The sequence below is a fragment of the Caretta caretta genome, chromosome 6 (assembly GCF_965140235.1).
Source record: "Caretta caretta isolate rCarCar2 chromosome 6, rCarCar1.hap1, whole genome shotgun sequence".
In the NCBI taxonomy this organism is placed as follows: domain Eukaryota; kingdom Metazoa; phylum Chordata; order Testudines; family Cheloniidae; genus Caretta; species Caretta caretta.
This window is the reverse complement of record NC_134211.1, coordinates 92,238,073-92,250,769: the sequence shown is the minus strand read 5'-3', so window position 1 is coordinate 92,250,769 and position 12,697 is coordinate 92,238,073. Positions and strand designations below refer to the sequence as shown.

Sequence of the window (12,697 nt, the reverse complement as noted above, 5' to 3'; positions counted from 1 at the left end):
TAAAGATAAAGATGAGACTTGCCTAGATCACTAGGGCTACAGCCATTCCTTATCAAGTGACACACAGTATGATGTTACTCTCACACAGTTTGTGTGTTAAACATCAGCCAGAGACAGATTCCTCACAACAGAGCGCAGCAAAGCTATTAGCTTGGCTAAATACCTTCCAGGAAAACAGGAGCTGCCAGCCTAGCACTGACCAGAGCTTTACGAGATCAGAGAACAGCTGTCAATCGATCTTGTGTAAACAACAACAGACTAGACTCAGTCTTCAGCAAAAGGGCACAGAAAACAGAAGCTTTAGCTTCACAGGCCTATTTGCAGTTTCAATTATGCCTTGGTTCTTGTTTCACAGAGAAGCATCCATCCTGAGGTTGAAATGTACCTATGCTTGGCCACGTGTGAAGCTCTCTTGGGGCATTTCACAAGAGCAGAGTTTGCCAACAAAAAGGGGATTGAACCATGGACCTCTAGAGACGAGATCATTAATCACTACAGCTTGAGCTAAAGAGCGAGGCTCTGCAGAAACAGACCCATATCTTTTGTGAGTTGGGCACTGAGAGGGACATGTAACACAAAGTGACCAGCGGGTTACATTTGCTCTGCTACCCTGGTCAAATTCCAGCTTGTGTAATTTCTTTCTGTCTACCAAACTCCTCCCTGTAATGTCAATTAGATACATAGTTCTTCTTACTTTCAGGTCTGTGGCATAGCATTTCTATACACTATTCAAGACCTGCCACTTTCTATCCCAGAGGTGGCTGCATATCAGAATGCTTTAGGATCCCTCAGGTGCTAGAGAAATAATCCATTATCCTCCTATAAATAGCATTTATCTCGAACTACCCTAAAGCACCTTACAATACCCCTTGTGAGGTAGATAAGGGACTTATTCTCCACTGAAATGCAGACACCTGTGGGATAGAACATGGTACCTGTTTATCATTGCATAATAATGTTACGCAATGATTTAGCACAGGATGTTAAGGAGAATCATGTATCCAAAGAAGTGACTTTCTGAAGGTCACACAGGGAATCAGTGGCAGAGCCAGTATAATAAACCACACTCCTTCCCTGTCACATTCCCCATGGGAATAAAATTCCTATTTAGTGGTGATATGGGACAGGCCCCTTAACAATCAATATAGGTGGTAAATATAAAGGCTGATCCCATATAGAGAGTGAACCCACAGCTTCAGGGAAGATGCTGGCCACCTATAATTTCAGGGGTGGTGAAGATGTGAAATAAGAAGGGTGGGGAGAGGTTACACCACTGGAAACACAACTGGGCAGAAACCCTGCTCACTCTGGGCTCCGAAGATCAGAGTCTAGAGTCAGACTGGATTCTCCTATGTGCCCAGCATCAACATAAATCTGCTCCCAATGAAATCAATGATCAAACTCTTGAAGAGCTCAGTGGAAGCAGTTAAGTCAATGCTGAGCACTTTTGAAAATCCACCCAAAGAGTTTGCACTCTGTCTCCTCACTGTTTTGGGATAGATCCTTCTCGAATGGAATTGATCAGAGGGACACATCACTTACCCACCCTCACTCCCCAAAATCAAAAACACTGCACAAGAGATTAGCTCAAAGATGTGTTTATTCCAAATGATTTTATATGCTCAAAATGGTGGCATGGAGCCCAACAGCTGTCCGGGCCCTCAGCCTTTCAGGGTGGGGTGACACTGCACCCGGAGCCACTATATAAACAGATTGTTCAATCAGCACCAGACATACACTGCAGAAAGTGTAGCACTGAGAGGAAGGGCAGGTGAGATATGACCACTATTCAGGGAGGCCACAAGAAGAGTTGGCGCATACTCTCACATCTTGACTACAGCACATCACTGTCCTGGAGGCTGCTGGGACATCTGTCCTAAGGCAGGAGAACCAGCCTTGTGTTTCCTCACTCCTTTGGGACTGTTGTTGTTTCTATCCCAGGGCATGCTGGCAGGGTGTTCAACAACTGCCCATGAGGATGAGGTAAGCGTTACCTCAAAAGATCACGTTCCTGCAATGACAGGATGAAGGCACTGGTGGCTCTTCTCACTTCCTTCTTCTGAGATTTGATTTTCCTTTGATGCAGCTCAGAGAAGGATGCCTGCTAGTGCCACTAAGGGTGACTCGATCCCCGCATTCAGGCAACACCTGCATTGGAACACTGGTAGGAACAGTGCTAGGGCTTATCTTATAGGAATGGCTGGCGAGCTGAAAATAGATGCTGTAGCAGAAAGGAGGGGTGGGGAGATGTACTGGGAGCTACAGCCCTGGCAGGACACAGCTGCCCTGGGCACCAGTAGTAGGAAAGGTGACCACTCATTTGGATCCAAGCTCTATTGGCCAGTGTAATGGCTCTTTTCCTGGGGGAGGGTAAACAGTTCATGTCACTTGAGTGACTCCTATTTGCTGAGCCAGGAGCAGAGATCGCTGGCTCTGAAGAGAGCTTTAGCCAGCCACCCTCAGTCAGGAGGATGGGCTGGCCTAAAGCAGGGGCCTAGGAGAGCTACTAGCCATCCCACACACACAAAACTGCACAAGCTATATATTTTAAAAATACACTTAACAGAAACTCCCAATTTGGAAGAAAGGTTTTCTGGGCAATGAGATGACAGCTGGGAAGAATCCAAAGGGAGCATTTTTATGAAGGGAAAGGGAATTTTCCAGAGCCCTGAAAGCAATACTGTATGAGAGCGAGAGAGACAGTATTCCCACTTTTGGTGCCCTGGCTACCGGCCTAATAGGCACAGCTACAAGTGCTTAGGGACCACTGTGACTTCCAGGGGAAATGGCCAGATTAATAGGCCCCATTAAAAGCATGCTGGGGAGGAAGGAAGACCAGGCTACGCGACTGTGTATCACACTCCCTTGCTATGAAAATAAGGTTTATATCAAGGGCCTTCTTCTCTCATCCCAGTACACAAATAACTCCCACCAGTTATTGAAGAATTTACTTTTACCCAGCAACAGAAGGACTGGGATCAAACACTCCCTGCAAACCAGAACACCCAACTGATGAGCTGTAGGGAAGGGTTTGGTTTCAAGTGGAGCTGCTGCTTTAAGGCTTCCCAGTTCTTAAAGGCTTGGAGGAGATGGCACTCCACCGGAATTTCCAAAACTGCCTAGCAACAACCCTGGTGGGAAGGAAGGGCATTTCAAGGGGATGGAGGGACCCAAATGGCCAATTGTTAGCTTGGTGGGGAATGTAATATACCAGCTGGCGTGCATGCATGTGCATAGAAGGATCTTATTCTACATGTGGGCCACCTAGCAGTTAGGGTCCACAAGCATTAGGGTCCTCGATAGGATTGCACATCTTTTGTGTCAGTGTGTGAGATTAGTTTTCCCCAGTAGTGAATGCCGGCCTACAAAAAGACATATGCCATAGCACTACTGACAAGCCAACAAAAATTATCATGTAACTCAAGTGGTACAGGTCTAAGCTTTGGGAGTAGTAGTTGTAATTGTTCACATACCACATCCATGTGCTTGAGCTAGTGGTCTTAAAGTCAGTCTTTTTATTTTTGGCTGCTGGAAGTCTGGCCTGGATAAGAAGTCATTCATTTAAGGTGCTAGAAATCACTTTAATGAAAGCACCTTCAGCCATTCTCCAACTCTTCCACTGTGAGGCCCACTTCATAAAAGGAATGCTCTCTTTGACCTGTCCTCACCTCCGCAAGCCCTCATCCCCTTTTCCCTGCCACTACTTGGTCTTCAAAATGTTTAGTTTTGTGAAGTCCCAAAAAGGGCCCTGTGGACAACTGGTGGCCTGCAGAGCACAGCTGAGAACCTCGACTCCAGAGCGAGGCTAGACACTTTAAATATTCTTAGTGTCAATAAGTGGCTCTGTAGGAAAAGCACATGAGGAGCTTGCTACCAACACCGAGCCCAACATCTTTCCATTGCTGGAGACACAATATCCTAGGGTAATATAACTACATGAAAGAGTCATTGGCAACCACTGATCACCCCCACTCAGACACTACACAGTCAGGAGGTTACAAACATGGCAATTACATGCTGGTGGCAGTGAAGGACATCACAATGAAAGCAAACCAATGAGATGGCCTGTAAAGTTGGTGAGCGGCGGAGCAGGGGGCAGTGAAGAGATAAGGGGAGCTGCCCCAGAGGGGAATGCCTCTAAAGTGAGTTGTACCTTCACATCCGCGCTCAATTTGCCCACTGCGGTGGAGAGCGTCATTGATTAGATCAGGCAGGCGCCCATTCAAGTCCACTGATGCTAGGCAGCCCTGAAACCCATCACGTGAAGCCACTAGCTTCGGGACATTGCTGTACATGCCTTGAGCCAGGCCAGCAATGTAGAGATCACCTGGAGATAAACAGGGTAAAAAGACAAAAGCAAAAGGAAGTAAAATAAATGTATCTTCCAGAGTTGCCTTTACCTTATATTCATTAAATGAATTGCACTGCCAGTGAAAAAAGGGTAGCCAGAGCTGTGTATGGTGTGATCCGGAACCCAGCGTGGCTAACCCACCTCAGTGTACATGCAGCATCCATTGCTGTTCCTGTCATGGACCCTCACACAAGCCTGCCAACATATCCAGAACCTGACCTGAAGCATCACCTGTCACTCCTGTCCTGGGCCCTCACACAGCTCTGTAAATGAGCATCAACTTCAACCAGCTGCACCACTTATTGTGTAAGGGGACAAAAATCTAACAATTCCATCAATGCCCTTTGATCCTGATCACCTGCCCTTCCCACCCTACTTTTACAAATATGCTTCCATATTGACCGATACCACCTTATTATCAATCCTGTGCTTCCCCATAAACAGCAGTTCTTAGTCCTGACTGTCTATGCATCCTGCCACTCTAGTTCTGTCAATGCTGTACCTGATCTAGAATAATAGATTAATGCAGGAGAGGCCTGTCCTAATCAAAGAATAATAATTGTGTCGAAGGAGTAATTCTACAGTGTGAGTATGCTTGAAAAACAATCTCTGAAGGAACAAGATCAGCAAAGTATGGTGCTTAGAGAACTTGCCAATAGAGCAAATGCAGAATGAAATTCAAAGAACCCCACAACACAACCCAGACCTTCCATTCCTTGTCCATGGTTATGCAGCTTCTCCTTGGCTACTGCTCTCTCCCCCCACACCTCCTGCAGGCCCAAAGGGGCACTGGCATGCTTCTGAGATTTACCTTTAAGGTCAAGGTTTTTGGCACCATTGATAACCTGAGTAACAACCCTGGTATCCACTTTTAAGCTGTGGGTGTTACTGTTGTCTCGGGTGATGACCACGTTGTGCCACTGGTTGTCATTGAGAGGCCGATCGCTGTTGCCCTTGATGACGTTAGGACCATTCCCAAGGTCAAACACGTAGTGTATGTACCTGCGAACAACACACGTGCCAGCTCAGATCATCTGGAGACTCCAGAGCTACTGTTGGTCTTACTCTAAGCACAGCTAATAGACTCTTAGGCAAAATTTGGTGAAAGATTTATGACATAGGATCACAGTATCTAGATATGAGAAAGACGTATCACATCAGAGACTCCACCCCAGCATGAATGAGTGGCAGTCAGGAATAGAACCCCACAGTCCCAGTCTTTTGCTTAACCACAACACCATATGCCTCATTAAAAAAGAACAGAAATTGACTAGCCAGAGGACTTTCTCTCTTTGTATAAACATTTTAAAGGGTATCCACAGCTTAGCCGAATGCCCTCAGGGACCACAGCACAAAGCTCACTCACCCCTTGACCAGCTCGACTGCGATGAAATCGCTGCCATCACCGCTGTTGAAGAGGATGAAGCCGTCAGCTGAGGTGGTCTTGAACTGGAAAAATAGGTGCATGGAGGTGTAGGCCTGCAAGGTGGCCAGACTCAGGTAGCTGCTCTTGGTCTTAAAGGTGACCGGGTCAGCGATGATGTTGCGGAGGCCGAAGCGTGCTTTCAGCTCACAGTAGTCAATGTCACCATTCTTGCACAGGTCAATGTAGAGCAGCCCATTAAACATGAGACTCTGGAGGTGGCCAATGAAGCTAGAGGGGATGACGGAGATGTACCGCTTCTCTGTCATGATCCCCGTTTCAATGTTGTGGAACTCCAAGCGGGTGTGGTCGCCAACCATTGTACCTGAATGCCGCAAACAAGAGGAAAGATTTAGAACACACAGCATGCTAGGGGATTGGTAAACAGGCTAAAGAAAGCAATTCACCTTCAGGTTTCCATATCGGTAAGGATAAATTTCAGAGTAAGGATAAAGTAATCATCTAATAGGCAGCCTGTGTATGAAATGAGTTGGGGGGTACAGTCCAATTCCTAGCAGCCAAGTTTCCACACTACAAAAGCCACCAGCACTCCCGTGGGCACTCTGAAAAGTGGAGGACCAAGTGGGTTGTGGACAGTGAACTCCCTGCTCCTTCCCTAAGGGTAGGTCTCTGCTGGCCTGGGTTGCTAACACTTTCTGTCCTTCCATAATGACCCAACGAACCTCATCATCACATCCCTGCTTGGCACAGAGCCTAGAAAACTGCACTGAAACTACTTCATTATCTCAGAGACCCCATTCTACAGAAACAGGGCAGACATGCTTATATGAGCCAGATGTGCCAGGGTACCACATTCACTGAAACAAGCGGAGACCTTATCACTCCACCACAGAGAGAGATGGGAGCCAGCAGATGCACAGAGCTGATTCTTAGAGAGGACGAAAGGGGGAATGATGGAAGAAGGTGGTAATTAGGAAAGGACCAAGAGTGAGATTTCATTTAGCTTTCAGGGGTGTCATTTAAATGTATTATTTGTTAAGCTCCCACAGCATGCTCAGCACTGGAGGGGAGACCAGGTCCCTCCTCCAGGGACTTACAGTCCAAGAGTCCATCACTACTTAGCGCTAGGTGCCCTCAGCTCCAACCAAAAATAACCAAAGTTGAAGGCACTCAGCAGCTTGCCAGATCAGGACTGCTGAAAAAAAACAAACAATTCAGATACACTTTTGAAATAAGTTGTTGGTTCCTAGTTTGATGATTGATGAAGTGAGTTAAAAAAAAAGAGAGAGAGAATGAGAAACACGGACACAGGCATAAAAATGATAATGTGTTAAAAATTCACTCTGCTGCTCCACACAAGGAAAATGGCCTCTCCCGCTGTCTGATGTTATTCTGGTTGTTGCTTAGCTCTGCTCAGCAGCATAGTAGGGGGTTAACGCATGAACAGGCAACAGATAAGACAGCCTCGTTAACTTCAAACACCAAATTATTGCATGATCTGGGCTCTACATGTCTTGGTGATGAATTTTCATTATTCAGTATAACAAAATATCTAGTTATATGACCTTAAAGCATATTTAGTTAATTACATATACATATTGTACTTCTATATCAGTACAGATACTCATTTATACATTACACATACAAAAACAATGTTCAAAAATGTTAAGGTTGCAAAGTCAAGCACTCACAAGTTAGGAAATGCAAGAGCTAAGGTTGCCTGTGCACCTTAGTTCAGCCCCCTTATGCAAATAAAGGCAGTATTATAATGCATATACTATTTTGCCCCAGGACCCCTACCCCATTCAGTGCACAGACTGGATAGTGCTCAATTAGCAGCTATTCAATATTTTGTTTTCTCCTCAGTGTGGCCCTTATGCTTACTTGCAGCACACTATTGAAATTCTGCTCTGAAGACAAAATTACTACATTTCCGCATGGGCTTTTCTGAAATATTCAAGAGCTTCACAGACCCCTGCGAGGTGAGCGGGTGGTAGTACCTCAACATTACAGATGGGCAGCTGAGATAGAGAGAGTAAGATCAGAAGTAACGACTAATTTTGTATACTCAGTTTAGGATGCCTAGGACTTGATTTTTCCAGATATTTAGCATTGTATAGCACTGTATATAGACAAGCACATCTCCAATGGACTTCAGTTGCCATTCTGAGTGCTCAGATCCCAGGCTCTCATGTTGGGCACCCAGAAAGTGAGGAACACAATCAGTGACAACCTGTTAAAAGTTGGGCTTAAATGATTTGACTAGCACCCTAGAGAAACTCTGTGCCAGAGGCAGATATAGGATCCACATCACCAGGGCACCATTCAACAGCCTTATTCATGAGATCCATCTTTTCCTATCACTACACTCTACATTCACTACACATCTCCCAACTTCTGCAATCAACAATGCAGGAGGCCTACATAAAATAGCCTCCTTTTCTATACAACCCTGTTTCATCCTCATAGCAGATCCATCCTGTTCACTACTTAGACAGGTGTCCTGTAGAAAACAATAGCATCTGATCATGTTGTTCAAGACTTACATAACGCATAGGCAAAAGGGGGGGGGGGGAGCAACTTAAGGTTGCACAGACAACCATAGTTCTAGCATTTCCTAACTTTCAAGTGTTTAACTTTACAACCGTAACATGTTTTTAACATAACTATTTGGATGTATATACATATATTTATATATATTTCATAAAACTGATTGGTTTTATGAAAAATGCACTTTCAAGTGGCAGTTTTCTTTGTGCACCTTTCTTAGCTGTATGATGAAAGTGCCATCTAGTGGCTGTTACTGAAAATCACTTCCAGAATTCCTCTAATGCAAGTGAACTGTGTTATTGTGCTCTCCAGCACAGAGGCAAAGTCAAAAATTCACTCTAAGGCTGAAAAGTTGCCTCTTAAGCAGAAGAACTTGCCCAGTGACGTGAGGAAGCCCCATCTGCTCCTTGCTCGAACTAGCAAAGGTGTGTTTGGTATTACACTGGGCATCTCTCTCTCCATTTCTCACCACACCACAGAGTGTACATTTAGCACGAATGATTTAGAGAGCACATATGATCAAGTACTTTGAAACCACCCCCTTGTCCACCTGTTAAGCCAGCAGGATGCCTGGGTCATTTCAAACCCTATTACCCATCTTTAGTTTTTTTGCTGAAGTTTTTATCTGTCAGGTTGCTTACAACTAGGTCCTGTTCAGATGCCAGAAGCCCCCTCTTGTTATATATATATATATATAAATTAATAAATACTTAAGAAATTCCCCAGGAGCTTTCTATGAGGAGGACCCATGGAATTCGGAAGAGAGTCTTCTATCTAGAGCACAGCTGAACAGGAGGAGTTGCAAGGGGGCAAACTCAACCTTAATTAGCTGCTTCTCCTAGACTCTCATATTTTCATCACAAGCCTCTCAAGATAGCAAGTATTTCTCTTAAAGCGCCAACTCCCAGAGTCATGCGGTTATGTGGAAATCTCAGCTTTCATTTAGAAAAATTAAAATATGTTTCTAGCGCCCATTGTTGTAAAGGAGCAGATGGCAAAAAGGAACTCTAAAGGCTCAAGACCACAAGACCAAAGAACCCAATATATTTTTTTTTAAATTGAATGATTTTAAGCTTATAGTGTGTGTGTGTCGGGGGGGGGGGTTGTCTAATGTTTTTTGAACATTTGGGGTTGGCTATATGGATCTCTTCTTATTCCTCCCTCACATACTACATGCAGGCACATAACCAAGAGCAAATTAACACACTTCCTTCCCTCTCTAACATCTCAATGGCTTCCTTCTTGCTTTCTGAGTGAGTTCAAGCCCTTGTGCATTCTGCTTGATGCGTCTCCATTCCCAGGGTCCACTCCAGGCCACTGTTGCCAGAATTGGTTGGGAAGAAAGAGGCCCTCATAACTGGATTTGCAACACAGTGATCCCCAGTTCAGAGGCCTACACAGAAAGGTGGAGGAGAAAGAGAGACAAAGAAGAAGGGCGCATGTGTATTCTGAAAAGAAGCTAAGAACAAAGAAAGACAGTAGAGATACCAGTACATTGCACTCACCCTCAGCTACGTCATCATCAACTGTCAGTTTGAGGCTCTTTCCTCGCCGTACCACCCGGACTGTGTGCCACTCATTGTCATTAAGTTTCTGCCCAGCATACAGGGTTTCAGGTCCTTTGCCTGGGGATGGTGATAAGTACAAGAGTTAAAGACGGACCCTACTACACGGCAGTGCTTGCCTGATTAGGAGAGTCACCAAAATCACCCTGGTGTGATATTGACCGCAGCTCATCAGAAGATGGCAAAGGAACTAGTGCTCAGAGCCAAATCCAAACTTCTGTCCCTTTCTCACCCAAAATGGATCAAGATCATTACCCCCTACACTCTAAAAAGTGCCTTCTCCCTCACATCCCAGAAGGCACATGCATAGAAAGGTAGGTGGAGGGCTAAACACCTTTCCTGTCTCCCCCAGAACTCATCATTGCCAACATAACTTCATATGGCATATCGCAATGCTAGGGGAACATGCTGATGGTGGGAATAACTCTGGAGTGAGACCAGTACTGAGCTGGAATTCTGCTTTATTAAGTCTCTATAGTTAGAAGAATAGCAACATGCTACTAGAGGCTAGAGATTCCACAAAATTGTTTCTCCTGGGCACTGGGCCTCCTTAATCTTAGTGTAATACACACCAGGCTGGTTTCGCCCTACAGGTCTCCAACCATGACCAAGCACCCACCAACTTGACTGATTGCCAGAGAACCGTAAAGCAAACAGCATTCTCAGCCCTCTCCATCCCCCTAGATCAGGGCTTTTCCATTTGGGGATGTTCTCCCATAAAAAGAAAACAAGAACAATTCTCCTTGCAAACAATGCTCCTGAAGGGAAACCAGTCATTTCCCCCACGATGTCCAGCTTTATTCCCCACTCATTATGCTGGGCAGCCAAACCTTTGAAATGCTAATTGCTTCCAATTCCAGAACTGTGACACTGTGTGCATATCAGTCAGTGAGTGAAGATCAAATAGTGGATTGTGCTAAATTCAAAGTGTCCATGTGGGTTGCAGCTTAGCACTGAGTTGCCTTGGCACAGGTGTGTGTGGGAAGCCCACAACTAGTACAGCAGAGGGTGATGTAAGTCAGGACTAAGAAGCATTGACAGAGCTGTGGTAGGGGGAGCCCAGGAATGAATGAGCAAGGTATGCGGGGGGTCAGAATTGATGTGCATTGGTACAGCTGTGGTAAGGATCGTAACTGACATAGCAGGAGTTGCTGCAGGTCAAGACTTTGTGAAAAATCCAGATCACTTGTCCACGTTATAGTCAACTATAATAAGATTTGTCCATTGTATTCAAAAACAGTAAAAATGAAGCAGTGAAAAGCAAATCAGAACGAATAATGCACTGTGTCATGGCTGGCAGAAAAGTCTGATTGTAGTCAAATGCCTACTGCTAGCCAGTTTAGACACAGAGGAAAGGAAAAGCAGAGCTGCCACAGTCATTGGAGTAGCAATGCAGGTCATCCTTCTCTTCCCTTGGTTCCAAAGAAGGTGAGCTGCATAGTATAACTCTAGTGAGAATTCCTCCTTGCCAGGGGAACCACCCTGTGTTGCCACAATTCCTAGCTTGTGGCTATGCCATTCCTGTGTGACAAAGTCAAACCAATGGCATGAAAATGAACTCCAAGTCCACAGGGCAGGTAGGTTACACATGACACCCAAATTCTGCTCTCCATTAAAATGGCACAAGTTTATGGAAGCTCAATGGAGCTGCATGAGATTTTAAATTGGTACGAGAACAGAATTTGGCCCACAGCCTGTATTATGTATTTGACCAGCCAGCAAAGTTTCTGCCTGTGCCAATACAGGGGGCTCCATTAGAAACCCAACACATGCCACTCTGCAGTGACTGCAGGAACACAGCATCTCCTCTGCCAAGTATTGCACAGAAGTTACTGCTGTTCAGGCACTTATCTGGGGTTGTGAATGGTGCTTCAATGGTGTCCACTGACTATGGGGCAGTTCACAGGTCATGGAGGAAACAGAAGGCAGAAATCCTTGAAGGGCATGTTGACAAGTCTGAAATTATCCAATATTCATCTTTACTGCTCCAGTCTTGGCTTACACTGCATGTTCATTGTTCTGGGTCTTTGTAAAATATGTTTATTACTTATTAGTGTACTTTCAGATGCTAAGAGATTTTTTCTATACAAATATTGGGGCTCGATGGGGTTTATTCAACTGAAATAGTCCAGTGTGGTGATGGTCAGAAACGTGATCATGTAAAAATATAGCATCTTCTTACTCATCATGGCTCAGAGCCATAGCTGCGGACTTTACTGAAACAGATGAGTTCCCACGATTAGTCCTACAGAGCTGACAGAGCTATGGGAAAGCCAGCTGGGTCCTATTTCGCTTCACACATCAACTGTCATCTTTTTTTAAAGAAAAGATGCTACAAACAGAAAGAATCTGGCAGGAGTTTCTGTAGAGCTGATTAAACTTAATGCAAATAAATTATCTGAGAAGTTCAGGACTTTCTTCTGTTCATGAACTGGTCCTGATTTCTGCCAATGGGTATGTTATTTACAAGCATTCACCAAATGGTTTGGGCTAACAATTTTCCACCTACGGACTGCTTGGGCACTGCCCTCTTTGACTAGTCTTCTTAGTGCTACCTCGTTAGATGGAATCTTTATAAGAGGAGAATAATTAATACCCCTCTCCACGCATGGACTCCCTGGTTCGTATGTAACTCTGGGTACTCCTACGAAGGGATGCTACTCCCCGAGCCTCCCTACAAACACAAACCCATTCCATAGGAAGTGTCAAGAATAAGAGGACACAAGCATAGTCAAACCAAACAAGTGTTTGAAATGCAAATCAATGCTCACAAACACTGGTTTTCTGTATTCAACCAGCTGTAATGTTCACATCCCTGTTGAAGGCGTGTGCAGGCTGACTTGCAAA

The 12,697-nt window shown here is 45.0% G+C and overlaps 1 protein-coding gene across 38 annotated transcripts in view; it reads right to left on the bottom strand.

The window, feature by feature from the left end:
• NRXN3 (neurexin 3) overlaps nt 1-12,697 on the bottom strand; it is a 1,412,371-nt gene that overhangs the window by 756,755 nt on the left and 642,919 nt on the right. For all 38 annotated transcript variants that reach the window (XR_007357036.2, XR_007357037.2, XM_048852498.2 and 35 more), the window contains 4 exons: nt 9,791-9,910; nt 5,718-6,099; nt 5,163-5,353; nt 4,154-4,327 (listed from right to left, as the gene is read on the bottom strand). Coding sequence is in view for 36 of the 38 variants with exons in the window: in XM_048852498.2 (XP_048708455.1) it covers nt 4,154-4,327; nt 5,163-5,353; nt 5,718-6,099; nt 9,791-9,910 (867 nt within the window). In the remaining 2 variants the exon portion in view is untranslated. The remainder of the gene's footprint in view (nt 1-4,153; nt 4,328-5,162; nt 5,354-5,717; nt 6,100-9,790; nt 9,911-12,697) is intronic.